Source organism: Carassius gibelio, chromosome A24, assembly GCF_023724105.1.
Source record: "Carassius gibelio isolate Cgi1373 ecotype wild population from Czech Republic chromosome A24, carGib1.2-hapl.c, whole genome shotgun sequence".
Lineage (NCBI taxonomy): Eukaryota > Metazoa > Chordata > Actinopteri > Cypriniformes > Cyprinidae > Carassius > Carassius gibelio.
The window spans coordinates 19,134,744-19,156,995 of record NC_068394.1 but is presented as its reverse complement, the minus strand read 5'-3'; the positions used below and the strand labels follow the sequence as shown (position 1 = coordinate 19,156,995).

The window sequence follows — 22,252 nt, the reverse complement described above, 5'->3', positions numbered from 1 at the left end:
ACAGTATGTTTGTTCTGTAAGTTTCTTTGTCTCTGCTGTTGCACTCATTTGTTTTGACATCTCCACGGGAATCTCTCTTTTACGCAGACTGGCTGCGCAAGCCTCGACTGGTGCGACTGTTACTGTCAATAAACTATTCATCATTAATTATCATCATTTATGATTGTAATAAGATTAGACCGCAGTCTAAACATCCGGTGTTACGGCAATTTCGCACTGACCGGAGGCGATTACCAAACTTGTTTGGCATATGTGTCACACCACTGTACATATTTTGCGACAGCAAATGAAATACTGTAGGGGAGAGCGGGGCACAAAGTAACACTTTTTGACTTTCTCAGATGTGTACATCCACACGGGGTTTAGAAAAAAAAAAAAAAAAAAAAAAAATATATATATATATATATATATATATATATATATATATATATATATATATCCACAGTAATTTTACACTTGTCTAGTATAAATATGTTGCTTTGTTTCATAATGACAGTGTATACATTTTTCTTTATCTATCCTAAAAAAAATCTAAAAAAACATGTCAAATTAAAATATTTTGTTAATAAAAAATTATAATTCAAATAAAATGATACCGTTTTTTAAGAATTAAAAAATCTGATTTTAGAGTTTGACAATGAACACATTGCAATCAATGCTTGGAAGGACCCACATAAATGAGAAAAGAATGCTTTACATGTCTTAAAATAATAATTTGTAAACAATAAACTTTCTAAACATTGGCTGTGAGTCTTTCTTCACCTGTTTCTCATTGTTTCTCATTAAAATTCATTAAAGTAAACAGTGTAAATTACATCGCCAATGTCATAGAATAGCACATTGTAATGCAGTGTTACAATGTGGCCCATTTACGCAAGTGGAATTTAAAACTGGTTAGTGTCTTCTGCTATTCAATTTTAAATGAATTAAAAATTTACTTAAGCCAGAATTTATATTTTACTATGGTAAAATAAATGTTCAGCGATATCTCCAAAAGAATTTTGCCGCACATTTTTTCTATATAATGATGACATGGTAACTAATAGATACTGTCAGTTTTGTTATGCTAGCATGTGTTGAAATATTCAAACCATGTTTGTTACACCTAACCCCGCATTACTTTGTGCCCCGTGCTCCCCTAGTTATGTAGGTGCTATATTCAAAATAAAGTGGTAATATTTTTCTTCCAAAACAAGGCCTTAATTTTTGCAAAATCAATTGAATGACTTTTAATGCTTTTTAATGCCCTGTGGAAACCCTGTATTAGCTTGTTAACCTTGGTCAGTTAACCAAATTCTTATTTGAGAAAATTCAAGTTCCCTCATTTGCCCACTTGTTTTTAATGTTTTGGACAGTAACGTATGTTCAGGTATTCAATGCTGAGTAAGTGGTGTGTGTGTGTGTTTGTGTGTGTCATGTTCAAAATACTTTTGACGTTTCACTGAAAATGAATTGTGGGAAGGAGAGCAGACCAGTGGAAACAAATAGCACCAGTTTGTGAAGATGCTCTCCCAGCCAGAGTTCAGTGATCCAGCTGAGCAGAGAAGCGTGATGGCGCCTGTGTATGTGTGTGTGTGTGTGTGTGCTTATTTTGAATTCAACTATAATGACGTTTTCCTCAGAACTAGGGGCATAATGCCACCCCCATATCTGAGCACATTCCAGAGGTAGCTCCAAATCTCAGGCTGTTACATGCCAACCACATAAACTGAAACTCCACTATGGAGCCCTCTGGCACTTTCTGACTTGACAGTCCATCCAGAGCTGAATTTAAGACTTATGTAGGAATGGCACTCTAGCTTGTTATTTCAGCTAACAGGAAGCGGTTCTTTATGACAACAAACTCTGTATGGCTGCGTTTACACTTGGCATTAACATGCAACCTTTATGCATATGTTGTCCACATACACATTGAAAAGACAAGTGTAAACACACTCGTGATCCCTTCACTATCGCAAACTGTCAGAAAAAAGAGAACTCCCATGTGGAGACTAGTGAGACTCCTACACTTATCTTTGATTTGTAAGATCTCACGCGACTGAAAATGTTTTTCAAAAGAAAACCCACCAATTCAGGTTGACTTTGCACCGGACCATTCTCTGCAGACTTATTGTAATATTGTGCGGGAAAGACGAATCCAATCGGTTATCCACATATAAAGTCAGTTAATGTTGCCAAGTGTAAACGCGGCATGTTCTGATTGACTGATGATCCGATCTGCTTGATCATGGTGTTCGCGTGTTAATGCCAAGTGTAAACACAGCCTATGACACCTCTGATATGATATCAATCTGTTTCTAGCAAAGATTAATGACATATCACATCACACAAACATTTATTTATTTATTTTACTCTTTGAGGTAGTATTTATTTTGCTTTTATTTATTTTTTTATTTTTTGTGAATTTAAAAAAAGTAATCGGGACAGAGATTAAGAACATTAAAAATGTATCGACCCTCATAATCTTTATTTTTGACCCATTTTATTTTTGACATTTAATCAGTCAGTGTTTCAAAACCAGGTGACTTTTTCTTAAATATACAATAAATTTTTTAACTTAGTGTAGATTTTCATTGAGGTTTTTAACAAAAGTTGAATAGAACTTCTACAAACAGCCAAGTTGTGGCCATTTTTCGATCAGTAACTTAAAGTAGTCAGAGATGGCTTATCTTTTTATCTTTCCTCGGGTAGAACTTTTTTTTTTATTATTGACCTTATTGGTGCATATTTGGCATTCCAGGATTGGCTTATCTGTAAAGTAAAAAAGCAGCATAATCTCTTTGAATGATTATGACTATGAGTCCCTTTTACACATAACCCATGTTAAATTTAAAACAGGGTATTCAATTTAGGGCAAAAGCAATCTAACATTGCTTTATGACAATGCTGATGGCAAACAAACATGTGTAGGTAGTTATATATATATATATATATATATATATATATATATATATATATATATATATATATATATATATATATATATATATAAATAGATGTAGGCAGAGTAGGGGCAGATATAAGGATTATATTACCATGTTTGCTTAAGAAGAGGATATGTAATGGGAAGGGCAACAAGTACAGCATGCAAAACAGTCAGCTGATCAGATCCAAAGCAGCACTTTGCAAAGCACATGTTTTGACTGTGAAACACTGCAGCATCTTGAAACAAAGATGAAAGGTAAAAAACCTTTTTAGGCAGGTATAGATTTAAAAGTACATGATGTCCATCCATTTGCTTAACTTATTTGTAGATCAAATTCATTCTCTGATCTTTTTTTCTTCTGCACTGCATTGGCTACGTATTAAATTCAGATTGCCAGATAACACATACTTTGTCAAAAATATCAGACGATATGTTTTACTTGTATTTTAACAACTTATTTTGTATGAGAAATTCCTGTAGATAATTTTACATAATGATTACACAATTTGTGCAATTTTTGAAAAAGTTTTAATTTAATAAAAATTTGCCTTATTAAATTAACTATTATTTATAAGCTTTTTTTTCTGCCTGAAATGGAGGAATTTTGATAAATATTTTGCTAAATGTGTTTTTGGGCTGGTAGTGCTGGCACCTTTTGGGCCTGTCATGGATAAATAATGGTGACAACAAAAGTGCCAGTAGGTGGCAGCAAGTCCATGTTGTGATAAATGATTTATTGAATCATTTCTAATCAAACTATTTGTTCAAAGCTGCTGATTCTATTATAAAAAACTAAACAAATGAGTCCATCTGAATGGACAGTTGAATCACTGGCTCATTCGCTTTGTTCACAATCTGATTCATTCAAGGATTGAAACACTGTGTTGCCATGCATTGTTGTATAAAATTAATAGCACATTTGTGCTTGCGCACATGTGCTGATATTCAGAAAAGTATATTGCTTGTGCAATGATCATAAAAACATGTTTTTTAATTGCTCACAGCAAAATAACATAATTGTTGGGGAATGTCTTTACATTTAAATCAAGGAAAAATCTTACCTTTTCTGTTGTCTTATTTTTAAAGAACTTCAGAAGTTGTGCTTGAACCATTTTGTGCAAAAAAAAATAACTAAAATTGGATTCCACTTGTGAGCAGCTTTTTACATTCTTGAACCGAGTTCTGATTGGCCGATCGCCGCAATTTAGTTTGTGAAGTATCATAAGTAGAGAATTTGAACATTTCAATTGCATGATAAAGGTTATACATATATTTAAAGGGGATGGTGATTTTACCAAGGGGATGCATTTTATTTATTTATTTTTGCCACCACAAATCCCATTCCCCCTTAAATTGAGCCCTGTGTATTACCACCTGGTGTAGATAGCAAGAAGTCTTAGCAGACCACTTGTAATCAGACCAACTGAGGTGGATCTTGATATCAGGTATAATGGGTCTAGAGCATACAAACAACAGAGAAGTGTGTCCTCCTCTGCCTAGTTCATCTCTGGTGCCGGACTGGCAGCCCTCCAGCAGTCTCTCTTTCTGCTGCCGTGTGTATTTATAGCACTAGAATGACACCAGCAATGTCTGGAGGAGGGGCTGATTGCTTCTGGTGTACCTGTAGAGCACTTGTCATCTCCCCTCACCATTGCTCTTTTTTCCTTTTCTTCCTCTGTTTTCCTGCTGTCAATCTAACCTTCCGGTTGAAGTTCTCCAGGGATATCACAGCTCTGGTAAGGAGGAGCTAAACCTGACACCTGCTCCCTTACTTCTGTTATGTAATTTTGCCCTTTTGTGGTTTATTTGCATTTGTATGAAAGTGCATTTGTGTTACTTCTCCCCTTATACCTGTAGAACTACAGGCTTGTGTACAGGCTTGTGTATTTGCTTATCCAATCACAAAATTTTTGTCCCTAAATTATTTCCATTGCCTTGAGGTTACACTTTATTTGTCGGCTTCCGAGTCAACTTTATTTTCATAGAAGGGGTGGAGCAGACAAACAGAGAAAGAGTGAGAGAGGGAGGGACATGCCCGCTAGTGTAACTTGACACCTCAGGTGTAGAGTCAAAAGTCCATCTGTCCCGTCTGCACTCGCATTAATGCCTGCGCTCTGTGATGTGCTGTGTGCTGAGACTCCTGGGACATGAATATATTTATATATTAACCTGGATTAAGTTCATTTTACATAGGAGTGATTTCAGAATATGGTATTTAGACCTTAAGGATAATACTTGGCAGTTGACTTTATAAGATGATAACAGAGAAACCACTAGCGTCTGTGAAAGGCTACCCTCCTCTCGCGTTTTCCTCTTGTCTGCGCACCACTCTCTCTCCTCAGCTAAAGGTAGGTAAGCTTGTGATACATAATCTCTCCATGAGGTTAAATACATTTGAGCCTGTCTACTTGACCATTTCCCCTGTCACTTTTCCTGGGATGCATTTGAACTTAAAATGGGGGTCAGCCTGTCGCCCTGTATTTTATATATGAAGTAGTATAGAAGTAACTTTTTTTTAATGTTTGATACAACATTAACCATATTAGTAATGAACGTATTTGGCATTCCAGTGTTTGCTTAGTGAAATTAGTATCATTCTTTCATTCATTATATTTAATAAAACCTCCATTCTTTTCAGGCCTATTCTCAAGATGCATACCTCAAAGGAAACGAGGCATATAGTGGAAATGCCCAGAACATCCCTGAGCCACCCCCGATATGTTACCCACGGACAGTGCCCAATGCCTTGGCCATGGCACAGGTGTTAGAGCCTTTACGTTCTGCTGAGCCTTCATGTGGAACCAGACAAGAAGTAAATCATTGCTACAAGCCTGAAATAGATTGCCGCATTGATCTTCCTGTATCTCCCCCTACCGCATCCCAAACTCTGCTGGTCCCCAACGCCCAGACTGTTGTGCGTGTACTTAATGAGAATTTTAGGACAATGGTAGCATCACCTGAATCTACAGAACGAGTTACACATGTGGCCTGGGCTGGTCCCAGCCACAGGAAGGAGGAGAACCAGTATGTGGATTCAACAAACCCAACCTTTAACCGGTCCAGAGACCATGTCACTTCATCTCCAACTGGGGCAGCACAATCACAACACAAACCCAACAGAACTGCAGAGTCCACTGGATTAACCGACCTTACCCCCAGAACTGCACAGACTTGCATAGACACAAAGCCTTCATCATCCCACAGGCATAACCTAACCACAACAGCAGAAACCTTCCCCTCAGCCACCTCTCCAACCTCGTATACCCACTCCCCTCCACCTGCCACCCCCTCCCTCTGCTCTCCCCACCAGAACATTGACTGGAAAAACTACACCACCTACAAGGAGTACACTGACAACAAAAGGCTTTACATGTACAGCTCCCGTACTATTCAAGAGCGCCTGGACAGTCTGCGAGCTGCATCCCCATCCAGTACAGGTGAATACAGCAAGCAGAAGAGCACATCAACAACAGCTGGATCACAGCTGAGATGGAGGAGCGCCTCACATGATCGGAGTTATCAGGTATCCAGTGTGCTGCCGCTGCGTAGCGCCTCTCAGGAGAGGCTTGGTGGTGCCGATCAGACTTCTCTAGCACAGAATTGGCCTCGTAGTGCTTCCCAGGATACCATCCCATCGGCCCGCATAGGTATCACGAAACCCAGAGCATATTCTTGCAGCTACCTGAGCAGACAGAATGAGAATGCCACATCCATTTTGGACAGGCAGGCATGCTGCAGAACCGAGACAAATGAGTGGTTACTCATGCACAGAGGGGACGAGGCAAGAGCAAGCAGACAGTCTTCTTCCTTACGCGTGGCGCCTCACAGAACACAGGGTGCATTTAATGCAGACAGACGAGGGGGTAGTTACCCTGGGTTGCCCGTCACCACTTTCTGTAGTAGAGGTACAGATTATTTTACCACTTCCAGAGCTGAAAGCCTGGGTAATACCTCTTCACCTTCCATAAACAGACCCTCACTGTTATCTGTGAAAAATTCTGTATCAGACCCTTCTACTGCTGCTGCTTCTTACATAGCTTCTGCGCTGGCCTCAATAAAAGGCCACATCAGTGGTAGCTCCAGCGCAGACCCTGTTAAAGGCCAAAGAACACCTCTCACTGCCAACCACATGCCCCACAATGCAAAGCAGTTACAGCCCAGGGGGCGGGCTGACAGCCTTCAGGAGCCTGTCAGAGAGGTAGCTCGTGGATGTCGCTCTTCTTCTTGTTCTGCTGCCTCTAAACCCCAGAGAACAAAGCAGGGTGGATCTAAGCCCATATTAACCAGGAACGGAACACTTCCTCAGCAACCTAGGTACACACAACCACAACCCCACATCAATGAGAAGACGTCAGAGGGTATCGAGGGTCAAGATGCCACTGTAGTTGTGGTTCGGAGGGAAAAGAAGTCTGGATCTCCACCTATCCGCCACCCTTCCTACATTATGGCAGTGAACGAGATTGAGAGAGGGGCTGAATCATCTGCAGACCCCAACACATGCTGGTTGCCCAACAATACCCAACCAGAAATGCACACGAGGAGGCTAGGAGACCAGTGTAAAACCTCCTTCTCAAGCAAACTAGATGACTCACTGGACTCTATACCCTTCATTGGTAAGAGCTTTTTTCAGCTAGATAACTATGGATGCTGTTGTTATAGCAATTGTTCAAAGTCTACCCTAAAGGGAAATTAATTTGGATAAAGTTAACAGGTATATATATATATACAAATGTATAGACTTTGACACATTCAAAGTGGATTTGCATATGCAAACTCCAAATTTTTTGCCTGTTTACTTGTTTGATTATTATTTAATGTAGCTTATGTGTTAACCAAAGCAGTTTTCAGAATGTGTTCCTGTTGGATCTCTATTTATCACATTAAGCAGCTGAGAGGACATGGTTTTATGTTTATTTTATATTATTCATCGTAAACTAAATATCTGAACTTTATCCCCCAAATTTTTAAACAAGGAACTACTCCACTGTTCTGCCACACTAGGTCAGGACTTGATGGATTTGCTTTTTATTGATCAGATAACTCACATAAATGGCCACACTGTTCCTCCATCCTTAATGGCCCAGGCTTTGCATAGAGAGCTTTAGAGCAAATGGTGTACAGCAGTGGGATTTTTTATGATAATAATACTAATAACAGCAGGATGAACAGCTCAACCCAATGTAAACAAAGTTGAGCAGTGAGGAATAATGAGTAATCCGAGCTCCACTAATGTCTGTCTGTGCATTTGAAAGGAGCTTTAAAAGAAGCAGTATTGTGTCTTTCAAGACGTCAGTCTTCCTCACAATATTGGCCAATCTCTAGACATTAAAAGCATACGTAGAGATGAACTAGGTATGTCCAACACATAGACATTTACATTTTTAATAGGTCATTACAAAGGGCTGTGCTTTTTAAGAAACAGTCCCATTCTCCACCAGATTTGATATGCACACAGCTAAACAGTGTCGAAGCTCAAGAGTGTTCATGGAGCACATGGGTTCATGGAGTCCCTGGCAGCATCTCCAAACTGTAATGTACACCAGTACAGTTATAGGACATGACAACATAGTCCACAGGGGCACAGATAATGTGACATATTGACACATTACACCCAGGGCAGCAGGACTGAGGAAGCCACTTGCACTGCCATTCCCTGACACTTTCACACTCCCTCCAGTTCATCCACAGCTCAGGAACCTCAAACAAACAAGAGGGCAGTAATGTGATATGACAAAGTAATGGAACATGCCAGTGGAAACTAGATTAAAGACTGCTCTTTTTTGGATTAGTTCCTGAGATGCCAGTCACAAAAAATGATCATCTCTTTGCTATACATTGGTTTGGGTTTGGTTTTGTGATTGGTTTTATAGACTGTTCTATTTGATAAACTGTTATGGTGTGGTTTATATTTAACTGTGGTGGACTGTGTTGGGTGTGGTTTGTAGACTGTATTTAATAGACCATGTTTTATGTTTGATATATATATATATATATATATATATATATATATAAAGTGATGCAGAACCAGTCATCACTGCTGGGTTTTAAATGGGCTTTCAAACTGAATAATTAACATGCATGAAGTTCAAAGTTATAGTATTGCAAATATTATGCCTTACTGCCTAAAGTTTATTAGTTTATTATATGGAGACTGCAGGAAGAGCAATCACTATGAGAAATCCTGTGGTTAATTTTTTTAAAAATATATTTTACCCAGTGATGCAATCTTCTATCCTAGTGTTAGTGTCGTCTGTGTATTAAAAGGTGTGGGAGGCTTATCAGTATAATGATTGCTCACTTCTTCCTAGCTTTATGAGTAAGCATGTTTCCTCCAGACCGTCTGATTCTGTTGTCTCTATTGCACTGCATACATCCACATAGAACAAAGATAATCTTATGAGTGTCTCCTGTCTGTTGTCATCAGACGAGCCATCAAGCTCCAGTAACGACCATGAAACCACACACATTCCTGCATCTGCCGTGATTTCCAGCACACCTATCATCACCACCATCCCACCCAGTCCGACTTCCTCTTCTCCTGTAATACGCCGACAACTGTCCCATGACCAGGGTGAAGAACATCTCTGCCAACACATACAATATCTCAGGAACATCAAAAATGTTCTTTTGTTTTTAACCACGAGTTCTCCCATATCTCCAACTTAGATTCTTTACGACTCACGATCATGGAATCAGATTCTGGAGCCAAAACGGAGCGTTCCAGATCCTTCGATGAGGGCTTGGATAACTACAGGGAAGAAGAGAGAGGGTAAGTTTGTAGTCAGGAAATGAAGTCATAAGCTATCTGTGCAGTGACCACAAGGTTGAAGAGTCAGTCCTCTTCTATCGCTGCCTCTTGCACTGTATGACCTCTCTGTTTACTGTCTCTACAGGCGGTCGATTAAACACACCCATGGATTCAAGGGCCTTAGAAAGGTAAATGAGACTGCTGTAATAATGATAATACATGACAAATTACTATTAGTTCACACACATCTAAGATAAAGGTCTGTCCTGTTGGCATCTCCCTTATGAAACAAAAATATATTGCAGTATATTGGAAAATATCATGTAATATATTAGGCATATATTCTTAAATATATTTATTTTTTCCAATATACTGCAATATATTGAAAGCGGAAATCATTTTTATATTTTGCAATATATTATATAATATATGTATCATCAATATATTATTAAATGTATTCAGATATATAAAATATTAGAAAATAAAAAGGGAAAATTACAATATATCACAATATATTTTAAGAAATATATTGGTAAATATATTTTCCTTTCGTAAGGGCTGATCTCCAGCTAGCATTAATTCTGTCAATTTATTGATAATTTTGTGTCATTTTTCTTGCTAAAATGATAACTCTGCAGCCTGACCTGTATGCAAGTTCAAAACAAAATAAAATGTTTTCTCTCTTTTGATGAACGAATGGCTCTAAAATGATTGTAGTGAGATGGAAAGAGAGTTTTCAAAACACTTTTAGCATTGCTTGTGATTAAATTTAATAATCAGACTAACTCGATAACTGCCTTTTGAACTCAGTTGTCTTCCAGTTACCAAACTGATAAAAGTATCTCATAGGGTTTTCAATGGAAATTTTGAGAAAGGGTGAATCCTGGCTGATCCATGGTTGGTGTGTTTCAGGCAGTTGACAGATCCTCTGAGGACTCTACTTCAGATGTCTTCACTGATGCCACAAAGGAAGGTCCACTTCATTTCCGGCAGCTCAACTCAGATAAGGGAAAGGTACACTAAACACCAAAATTCACATTCATGATTTCTCTTGTTCCAGGTCCCAGTACGGAATGAAGGTGTTTTTAGAGTATGTTGGTCTCTTGTGCTTTAGGAGTCGTTGTCGTATTGTTAACGTGTTGCAACGAGTCTTTGAACCTCTGAATGAATGAGAATGGCTGGAAGGCTTTCAGAAACATTCAATGTTGGCAACTATATTGGCAAGCAACTATATTTCATTATTTGCATTTATTTATTGGATAAGTTGATTTTTAATAAGCGGCATAGTGTACCGCCAGACCGTCGTTTTTTTATCAAAACTAAAAATGGAGGCCATTCACTCTTGCCAAAGACTTGTGTATATTTGCTATTTTAACTTAAAGCATGGCACATTGAGACATATTTTCATAATTCTGTTGTCTTTTCTACAGCGTGTTGGCAGTAACATGCGGTCATGGAAGCAGATTTACGCTGTGCTCCGTGGCCACTGCCTCTACCTGTACAAGGACAAGAGGGACGGACAAACCAACGGCAACTGCCAGATTGAAGAAGAGCCTCTGCCAATCAGCATCAAGTCCTGCCTGATTGACATCTCCTATAGCGACACAAAGCGGAAGAACGTCCTTCGGCTGACAACATCAGACTGTGAATACCTGTTCCAGGCAGAAGATCGTCAGGAAATGCTGTCCTGGATCCGAGTCATTCAAGAGAACAGCAATTTGGATGAAGAGGTGACTGATCAGTAATCATAAACATAAACAATTTCAGTTCATACATACAATTAAAGGAGCAATACCTGCCATTAAAAGTATAGTTCACCCAAAAATGAAAAAAAAATTAAATAAATTACAGTACAGACCAAAAGTTTGCACACACCTTCTCATTCAAAGAGTTTTCTTTATTTTCATGACTGTGAAAATTGTAGATTCACACTGAAGGAATCAAAACACATGTGGAAATAATTATGGAATTATATACATAACAAAAAAGTGTGAAACAACTGAAAATATGTCATATTCTAGGTTCTTCAAAGTAGCCATCTTTTGCTTTGATTACTGCTTTGCACACTCTTGGCATTCTCTTGATGAGCTTCAAGAGGCAGTCACCTGAAATGGTCTTCCAACAGTCTTGAAGGAGTTCCCCGAGAGATGCTTAGCACTTGTTGGCCCTTTTGCCTTCTGTCTGCGGTCCAGCTCACCCCTAAACCATCTCGATTGGGTTCAGGTCCGGTGACTGTGGAGGCCAGGTCATCTGGCGCAGCACCCCATCACTCTCCTTCTTGGTCAAATTGCCCTTGATGCCTTCAGTGTGAATCTACAATTTTCATAGTCATGAAAATAAAGAAAACTCTTTAAATGAGAAGGTGTGTCCACAATTTTGGTCTGTACTGTATGTTTAGCTGCTTACCCCCAGGGCATCCAAGATGTAAGTGAGTTTGTTTCTTCAGTAGTTTCAACACAAACCAAGATTTTTAACTCAAACCGTTGTAGTCTGTCAGTCATAATAATGGAAGTGAATGGGAATCGTGATGATACATAGATTTGTAAAGACACAAAACAATCGGTCTGTGCAAGAAACTGAACAGTATTCATATTTTAAACCTGATTCATCACAACGTCCGAATTGTCCTGAGTGCGTGACATGTCTTCTTGCTTTATGGCAGATTGCAGACTTATAAGTGCATTACCACCACCTACCTCTCAAATGGATCATTGACCCTCTATCTACAATCTCAGTTAGGAGTGTCAATTTGAGAGCTAGGCGGCGGTAATGCACGTATAAGTCCGCCATATAGCAAGTAGAAAAAGACGTGTCATGCGCCGCTGTTGAGAATGCGCCCAGGACAGTTCGGACATTGCGGTGAAGCCTTGATTACCATTTTCATCCATTACATGACTGACAGACTGCAATGGTCAGAGTTAAAAATCTTTGTTTGTGTTCTACTGAAGCAACAAAGTCACCTACATCTTGGATTCTCTGGGTGTAATCAGAAAAACATCAAATTTTCATTTTTGATGGCACCTTTATGATTCATACTTACAGTAAATGTATCAGTTACGTACTTACTATCCGAATTATGTTAAGAGAGGCTTGGATGCTTGGAGTTTTGTTTAGTTTTTTTTATTACTGAATTCCTATTTGTTGAGCCCTAGTAGTAAGTGTTCATGCTCCTACACTTTGAGCCGTGGTGCTCATGTAGGTTAATACAATTTAACATTCAGATCTCTTCGCATTAACCCCAATTTGCCCCATCAAGTCATCTGTATGTCTTCCCTACACAAGCCTTCTCTATTCTCGCACATCGGATGAGAAATCTCATGGTTTGGCTGGCGCAACTCAAAGATATCGCACTCCAGAAATGCCTGCTAAAGTTCAAGGTGGCAGGCCAAAATAGTGAATGGAATGACAATATTTTTCACTTCAAGGATGACCAAAGTTTTTTATTTTTCTTTATTTTTTTCTTCTATTCCAGTAAAAAAATATCTATGTACAAAACTAAATCTTCTACCACATAAATCAATTGGCATTGATGATATTTCTTCAGACTTTATTCAAGTGACGCTGCCAGTGTGTGTACAAACTCTAACCCTAACCCTAAGTTGTAAAAAAGCTAGAAACAAAATTAAAATGAAATGTTATAGAATGATGGAATATGTTAAACTCACATCAGACTTTTTTTTTCACTCAAGACAACTATATCTTTATTGATGAATTTTGAGTATAATAAAACGGAACATTATCTATGGCCTTAATTACTTTTGAGGATTACTTGTATCATAGTTTTATATTGTCACATTGCACAGCCGTAAAACTTGTTCTATGGTAACGCACTTATAAGACATTATAAACATAACAGTGTGACCTTCTATAAAGCTGCTTTGAAGCAATGAGTGTGGTGAAAAGCGATATACAAATTAATTTGACTTAACATTGGCTCAGCCATTGCCATGGGTTTTATGGTGGAGAAGTCTGTTTGTCAGACCAATGGCAGACGGAAAACCAGTTTTTTTTTTTTTTTTTTATTTAAACAATCATTATTTTTGCAGTTTCCTTTAGTGACGTAAGTGGTACAGAAACCACATTTTGTCTTTAAATTATAGGGGTAAGTCTATCCAGGTCTAGTGCCTGATATAGATATGGAGAATGTTTTGGACTTCCTCATGAATCATGGAACGAAACCTATTTAAATAACCTTCTTACAATAGCTGAACATAACCTAGGGCTTTTTTGAACTTTTCAGAAAAACCATGCCATTTTCTCTCTTTCCTTCTTCCTTCTGTAGAATGCAACTGTAACTAGCACAGACCTCATCAACCGGAAAATAAAGGAGTACAACACTCTAATGAGGTAAGCAGGAAAAAGGGAAGGGTCCTCATCCTATTTTGTAGTGTTCTTCCTCTTCTAGATCTTGACTTGGTTTCTGTGTGTTGCAGTCCACCAAGCAGTAAAACAGAACTCTCACCCAGGGCGTCCCGTCAGTCCCTGAGCATCAGGCAGACGTTACTGGGCAATAAAGGGGAGAATAAAGCCACAAGCCCTCACTCACCAAACAAGGACCATGATAGGAAAGCCATGCATAAAGGTAACAGCATCAAGGGCACTTACTCGTTGTATTTTATTTAGTACAGTAAAGTATCATCACAGTGCGTGTGTATGTTAAATATTTTTGTGCTTAGAGTATTTTGCTTAGCAACATGCTAACATCAAACTGTAATTAGTGCTGTTGATTAGTGCATAATAAATCACTTGTGAGTTTCCTTTGGGTTAAGGTGCTGTCTTAGAAGATATACAGCTCACTATGTTTGAGACTTGGTTCTCTGTGGCAAATTCTTATTATGGTTGTCTATAAATAGACGAAACCAGCCCACCCAAGGATAAGGGCACATGGCGGAAGGGCATCCCTGGTCTGATGAGAAAGCCATTTGAGAAGAAATCATCTCATGGAATCACATTTGGAGTAAGACTAGATGACTGTCCTCCAGCTCAGAACAACAGAGTAAGACCACAAAGAACATCTTCTGTCTTTCTCTCGCTGTTTCACTTGGCATTGCTAATTTTAGTGACATCCCAAAGCCTTCCTTTGTGAAAAAGGAGTGTAGTACACTTTAAAAGTGTAATATACCGTATTTTCCGGACTATAAGTCGCACTTTTTTTCATAGTTTGGCTGGTCCTGCAACTTATAGTCAGGTGCGACTTATTTATCAAAATTAATTTGACATGAACCAAGAGAAATGAACCAAGAGAAAACATTTCCGTCTACAGCCGCGAGAGGGCGCTCCTGTAGTCTACACTAAAAACATAGAGCGCCCTCTCTGGACGGTAATGTTTTCTCTTTGTTCTAAATAAATGCGACTTATAGTCCAGTACGACCTATATGTGTTTTTTTCCCTCATCATGACGTATTTTTGGACTGATGCGACTTATACTCAGGTGCAACTTATAGTCCGAAAAATACGGTACTTTAATAAACTTTAAAGTTTTACTGTTTTAGTACATAAAAGTTATACTGTTATAGTACATCTTTATATGTTGTTTTCTTATTCTATTGTCTGTGAAATATGGTTAAAGTGTACTTTTGAATGTACCGACAAGCATTTATGATAAACTACAATATACTTTGACCATTTTTGATTGAAACTTTTATGGTAATAAATGTGTGTAATGATAACATAAGTTGCAATTTATTGCATTTAAAATATACTTGATATTTTTAGCTGTAGTTGTTTAAGAGTAATTTTTTAGTCTGTAGGATGAATGTAATTGTATTGGATCCTGTTACGTTTTTCATACTGCTGATTTTGGAGTCATATTTGTCTATGTAAACACATTCATATGTCGTGTCGTTTTAGATTGGCTTGCAGGCATGTGACCGTTCTTTGTGTGTTTTAGTTTGTTCCTCTGATAGTTGAAGTGTGCTGTAAGCTGGTGGAAGAACGGGGACTGGAATACACTGGCATTTACAGAGTGCCAGGAAATAATGCCTCCATCTCCACCATGCAGGAAGAGCTCAATAACAAGGGCATGGGTGACATCGATATTCAGGATGATGTAAGTGTAGCTTGTAGTTCATGTGTTTGTAACATATTCTCAGCTTCTTGCTTGAGGTCCTTTGTCATCTTTTTTTTAAATAAATGTGTTCCTGGACAGAAATGGAAGGACTTGAACGTGATCAGCAGTTTACTCAAATCCTTCTTCAGGAAACTTCCTGAACCCCTATTCACTGACGGTAAAAACATGCTTTTTGGAATTCCCTTGCTTGAGGCTATTTATGACTCATATTTTATTTATGTATCTTGCATTTGATTAACATTAGTTGTGTAGTTTGCCATCTAGTGGTTGTGAGTGTAATAGACATGTAATTTCAACACCTGAGAGCTGAAATAATTTTCCTTTATGATCTGGCCTCTATAGAGAAGTATGCAGACTTTATTGATGCCAACAGAATAGAGGATCCTGTAGAGAGACTCAAAGTGCTCAAAAGACTGGTAAGAGGCAGTTGACCTAATTACCATTTGTTTATAGTGATTATAATTTCACTGTTTGTTATGGCGATCCTAAATAAACATCAAATTTTTCAGCTTCATGAGTTGCCTGATCATCATTACGAAACACTGAAGTTCCTCTCCGCACATCTCAAAACTGTGGCTGAAAACTCGGAAAAGAACAAGGTAAACCATTTCTGGTGTCCCACAGGGATGTACACACAGAAATGTGCACTTCCGTTCAAAAACAACAAGATGATGTGCAGCAGAAGGGAACAGAACACATAATTCAGGGATCTCGAGAGAGGTTTTCAAGCTTTTTTTCCAGATTTACAGTGATCCGGATATTTATTTTGAAGCTCGTTTTTAAAGGATAACATATACTACGTATTAGTAGTTATTTTTTGAGAGAAATTAGATATTCATGAGTGGTGTGACTTGAATTTATAGATCAAAAATTGATTGGATGCCCATATATGGTTGGAGGAAAGGGCTTGGTTGATATCAACCCAAAATGAAAGTAGTTTTTTAGGCAGAGCAAGTTACTGTATAGTAATGTGCACTGACGATTTGTACGCAATGAGAACAGGATTGAAAAAAGTAAACAAAACAGCAAAAAGTGGTGCAGTGGTCACATTTCCTGTGATATAATCACTCCCTTTGTGTTTATATAGATAGAAAAGGTCTCATCTAGGGAGAAATGTATCATCTTGCTCATTTGTCGTTGTGTCAGATGGAGCCACGGAATCTGGCCATTGTGTTCGGCCCGACATTGGTGAGAACATCTGAAGACAATATGACCCACATGGTGACACATATGCCAGACCAGTACAAGATTGTAGAAACGCTCATTCAGCATGTGAGTTCTTTAATCTCCTCGTGTAGAAAGAAAACACCTCTCCCAAATGTGTCAGGTATTTGAGCATTGGTGAAAAAATTCTGAATGCAGTCTGGTGTTCTCTTGCAGTACGACTGGTTCTTCACTGAGGAGGGTGAAAAGGAGCCTACGGTGTGTATTACTACAGCTGCATTCTTCATTCCTTTTATTATTATTATTATTATTTAATTGTTAGATGTGTTTGCTAAGGTAGGCAGGTATTTGAACACACCCCTAACCCTGATTAACCCTTAAACTACGGAGTCTATCTCATTCGTAACTGGGGATATGCTCTTGTATTGTGACTGAATTTGTGACTAGTTTCTCGCTGCAACTCTTCATTCATTTGTTTTTCTGTATGTCACTCAGACGACGGTCCAGGAGGAGAGTGCTGTGGAGTCTCAGCCTGTGCCTAACATTGACCACCTGCTGACCAACATCGGCCGGACGGGCACCTCTCCAGGGGAAGTGTCAGGTAACATGTGCCCTTGGTTGGACCCTCTCTGAGACGGGTTCACCTTTTATACCCTTATGCAAATAATAATTATATCTAGAGCCCACATGAACTAAAGCAAAAACTACAATACTATGTTGAATTTTTTTTATATATATATATTGCTGAAAAATGCTTTACTTTTCTGTGAACAGAAGCAGCTTCTCCCTATGATTTTAAATAAAAACTGTGCTATGGATTAATTTCAAAGCCTGTGTGAGTTTGGGAGGCAAAATATTAAATTGGCTTGGTGTGACCTTGAATTATTTGGTTTTGATTTTCTGATTGCATTTGTAGTATGTCGATTTTGGCAACTTTCTGTCTTTATCCCATTTCTGTTTTGGTTATTTGTCATGTCTGTGTGAATCTCACAAAACCTGTCCAAAGAAATAGCCGGTTCATATTTCACCTAAAAATAATAAGGAAAAAATTGAGAGAGAACAATAAGATTATAAAAAAATAAACAAAATAAAATTGAAAAAAAATTCTATATGCACATTTTTTGGGGGGGATTTTGGGTTGAAATACAACCGTTTCTTTGAGATTCACCCATTTAGCGTGTCTCTTTCTCTATGCGTTTAAACTCGTACCTGTAATTCTGCCAACTGCTCTACTAAAACGTCATGTTCTTTCTCCAAGATAGAACAAACAAATAGCTAAAGCCAAAACGAACGCAGAAAACGCTTGCCAATCTCTGATCCCTCTGTCTCTAGTGCCCCTCTGTCGCGTGTCCTAAAGGCTTTCCCAGCATTCACACATACTGATCTTGACACAGGACAAGTGGGCGGAGTCTGTCACACCTTGATGTCACTGATGGACTCAATAGTGTCCTTGATGGGCAGCTGGAACTGTAGGAAGAGGGAGGACTGTTGCCCGCAGTGCAGCTGTCTAGTCTGCAGACACCCTCGCATTTTATGACATGGAGAGAATGAAAGAGAACAAAAAGTGCAATGGGAAAGCGCAGCAGAACTGTTGGGTTCTGTGGGGCATGGTTTGTGAGTTTACCTGGCGTTGAGCAGTTCTGCTGTCTCAAAGGCTCTTTGCCATCTGTCGCCCCTCTCTCTCTCTCTCTCTCTCTGAATGCTGGCCAAACAGAGAGACAGCATGGTAATGATACTCGGTTCTGAAAATCACTCGGTCATACCATTTGTCACAACCAAGGGGTGTGCAGGGGGGCTTAGCTCGACACAGAAGAAATAAGCCTCCAAAATTTGCCTTTGTCTTTGCCCTGGAAAATGAAATGGGATCAAAGACAGCAGTGAATCGGTTGTTTAACTCTTCCTTGCTGCCATTCTGTCTTCCCATAGTGTCATCTTTTCTGTGTAGCTAGCCCCTCTCTGACCCCTGTCACTTCTGAGCTTGGTTCGTGCCTCGAGTGTGTCATCTTCATTGTGGTCACAACGGAACACATCAGACTAGCCTCAGCACTGTCATTAAACATCCATTTCTGAATTACACACATTGTGCATGAGCTTAGAGTGGAAAGGGTTGTTGAATTAACTGTTTAAATGCAACATTTCCAGTAACCATTAGAAAACACTAAATTCACTTAAGGAACATCCAGGATAAAAAAAATAAAATAAAAAATATTTTTGACTTGTTTGTAAATGTATTCTAAAAATGTATTTAGAACTCAAATCTTTAGAGGTGTTTAAAGGTATGTGAAACTTTGTTTTTGTTAAAGCTCTCACATTAAATCTTATTTATAAAAATGTGTTATTTGAGTTTTAAAGGTGTCTACATGGTTTTGTTATAAGTGGGGCTGCTGTTATATACAGACAAACTTTATGTTGTATATATATAGCCACATCATTTTTTTTTTTTTTTTTTTTTTTTTTTGCAACTGACAGAATGTCACAGATGGGTTTTACTTTTATGGAACCCAGTATTATGCTGATTACTTAAAATTATACATGTATTCTACTTAAGATTTATGGAGAATACATTTTTTTTTCTCTGATTTCCTCTTACAATTATAGGTTCTGTATATCTGCTTCTAAGGATCATAGTATGTTGGAATCAGATGGTTACAGATTTTCATATAGGTCATATAATATAAATATCACTTATGACACTGCCTGCAAGACCCTCATCATTGTGTGTGTACTCTATGGTCTTGTGTCACTCTCCATGCATTATATTAGGTGCATTTATTCCTTCATAAAATGGGTAAAGTCCAACTGATCTCTTTTGCAACCACAAAAATTCATTTTGTGCCAGATTCATGTGACCATATTGTCTGTGTTTGCTGGATTTTCTTACACGTGAAAGATTGCCCCCTACTGGTGAATATGTAGTATGTGAGTGTTATGATAAAACAGCACTCACTCGTTAGTTTGCAATGCATGCACTCCTGAATTGGATCCATATTCCCCGTCATTCTGCTCTTCTGTTGTTTGCCATGCTCTTGTCCCCATGCACACCCTTTCTTCATGCATATGTATCTCTGCTTATCACCTACTGTCTGTATTTTTTAGATCAGTAGAAGGACATGTGCAATCCACTAATCATGTATCATTTCTCTTTATTCCACAGATTCACCAACCAGTGACTCTGCTAAATCTAAGGTGAGTTTGACTCTTGGACTGCAGCCCCTTCTCTGATAGGGCAGGTATTGTGGGTGAGTGTAGTTCTTTCACCAGACTGACACTTCACCACTCCCAGTGCAGTACCTGAGAGCCAGGTGCATCTTGAAGAGACTAGACAGATCTTTGAACATGCACTACATTCAGTGTAACAGGGCAATGAGATGTTGCTAAAAGATGCACTAGGGATGGGAATCGAGAACCATTTTCACAAAATACTGCAAGCAAATTATCTTCATGCTGTTCGACTCTCTTAACAGTTCTTGAATGTCCAATGTATATATATATATATATATATATATATATATATATATATATATATATATATATATATATATTAGGGGTGTAACGGTACGCAAAAATCACGGTTCGGTACGTACCTCGGTTTTAAAGTCGCGGTTCGGTTCATTTTCGGTACAGTAAGGGAAAGAAATGCAAACATTAAACTGCAGGTTGTTTATTACTATAAACTTTGTTTTAACAATTTGATTACACTTTTTTTAAAATACTTTTTAATTTTATATATATATATATATATATATATATATATATATATATATATATATATATATAATAAAAAAGAATAAGAAATAAAATACTGCTGCAAAGTTCTCCACTAAATAAAATACTCTCAGTCTTAAACCAATAACAAAATATAATGAAAAATATAGATAAATAACTATGATTACAGTGCAGCATAACCAATCCCAGCTTGTAGGCCTGCTCATATTTAAAAAAAAAATATATATATATATATATATATATATATATATATATATATATATATATATATATATATAACTTTTCCAAAGTGTAAAGTGAAGTATAAAAAGTTTCAGTTTTTAGACCTGCTCAGATTTCGTTATTGTGTTGGACCGATCGGGATTAAGAGCAAAGGTCTGTTTAAATGTCGACGGGAGCTACGTTTGAATTACAATCGTTTTTTCCTAGTTGTAGTGATGTTCACATTCGCGTGATGCCTTTTGAAAACCTTAGGCCGGTGACACACTGGCATATTGCACCTGTCAAAATTTTTCTATTTTGCCGTCAATACTGTTGACGGTGTCCTTTATCAGTAGGCTTTATATTTATGCTCAACATAAAGTTTAGAAATAGTTGTCGTAAAGACAAGATCCTGGTCTGTCGGCGCCTCAGCGGTCTCCCTCTATGTCATCTACAGTAGCAGAAACGCGCCAGCGCCGCGTCAGGCATGATTCTGGTGTGTAAAGACACAGAAAACGCGAAACAGCCGTCACGCAACTGACACGCAGCAGAAACGACACGCTCATGCCACGCAGCCAGTGTGTCACCGACCTTAGAATCAGCTGCAGGGCGGGATTTGCGCTGAACGCGAAGACTTCCGCCACTTAATATGTTCGTCTGGAAACACGAAAATGTACATGTTCCGCAAACAAAATATTGCATTCGGTCATTCGGTATACACGTGCACCGTACCGAAGCCCTGTACCGAAACGGTCCGGTACGAATACACGTACCATTACACGCCTAATATATATAGGGTTAATGCATCTGTTTAGACCCACGTAAACATTCCATGCCAATAAGTATTATGTGTCTTCCAATATGAAGATAAACTTGGGGAATAAGTTAACAATAAACTTTTGGTATGTTAAAGTATGTAAAATAGCATTGTTGTTGTTTCATACATTTTATAATCCAAAACAAAAATCAATATAATATATAATACAGAGTAGGTAGACTCAAATACTTTATTTCTTCTGTAATGGAGGACTCCTTGTTAGTGCGTCCGCGTCCCATGCCAGAGACCTGGGTACGAGGCCCACTCGGCACGGGTGCGAGGTGTGGCGGTGAGGACCCGGGAGAGAGGGGTTACACTTCCTTGGAAGTACTACAAGTAGTGTCAAATGGGTTATGATTCCCATCCCTTTCTCTGTCATCTGGCTCCAGCTTTGTTTTTTTTTTTAAATGCAACCCATGCAGCTTTTTCCATGTAATGGTGCTGTTGCGGGTGCTGCTTGTGCTTTGTGGCTGTTCTAAAAAAAAAGAGACATCATTTGGAGCTCTGTGACTTTCTCTAATGTTTCTTTCTATGTTCAGTCCTTCAACCTCTGATTTGTGCTGCTATCAGAGAAGCAGGTGGAGTACTCTGGGTTAGCCA

At 38.4% G+C, this 22,252-nt stretch overlaps 1 protein-coding gene across 1 annotated transcript in view; it reads left to right on the top strand.

Moving 5' to 3' along the window:
* Window positions 1–22,252, top strand: part of LOC127946126 (rho GTPase-activating protein 21) — a 58,538-nt gene that overhangs the window by 33,841 nt on the left and 2,445 nt on the right. Inside the window, exons 7-24 of the mRNA XM_052542435.1 lie at window positions 4,639–4,662; window positions 5,565–7,539; window positions 9,351–9,497; window positions 9,593–9,695; window positions 9,820–9,862; window positions 10,587–10,688; window positions 11,105–11,404; window positions 13,957–14,021; window positions 14,108–14,256; window positions 14,528–14,670; window positions 15,565–15,723; window positions 15,823–15,901; window positions 16,087–16,160; window positions 16,254–16,343; window positions 16,891–17,016; window positions 17,125–17,166; window positions 17,404–17,509; window positions 20,063–20,094. Of these exons, the coding sequence (XP_052398395.1) occupies window positions 4,639–4,662; window positions 5,565–7,539; window positions 9,351–9,497; window positions 9,593–9,695; window positions 9,820–9,862; window positions 10,587–10,688; window positions 11,105–11,404; window positions 13,957–14,021; window positions 14,108–14,256; window positions 14,528–14,670; window positions 15,565–15,723; window positions 15,823–15,901; window positions 16,087–16,160; window positions 16,254–16,343; window positions 16,891–17,016; window positions 17,125–17,166; window positions 17,404–17,509; window positions 20,063–20,094 (3,759 nt within the window). The remainder of the gene's footprint in view (window positions 1–4,638; window positions 4,663–5,564; window positions 7,540–9,350; window positions 9,498–9,592; window positions 9,696–9,819; window positions 9,863–10,586; window positions 10,689–11,104; window positions 11,405–13,956; window positions 14,022–14,107; window positions 14,257–14,527; window positions 14,671–15,564; window positions 15,724–15,822; window positions 15,902–16,086; window positions 16,161–16,253; window positions 16,344–16,890; window positions 17,017–17,124; window positions 17,167–17,403; window positions 17,510–20,062; window positions 20,095–22,252) is intronic.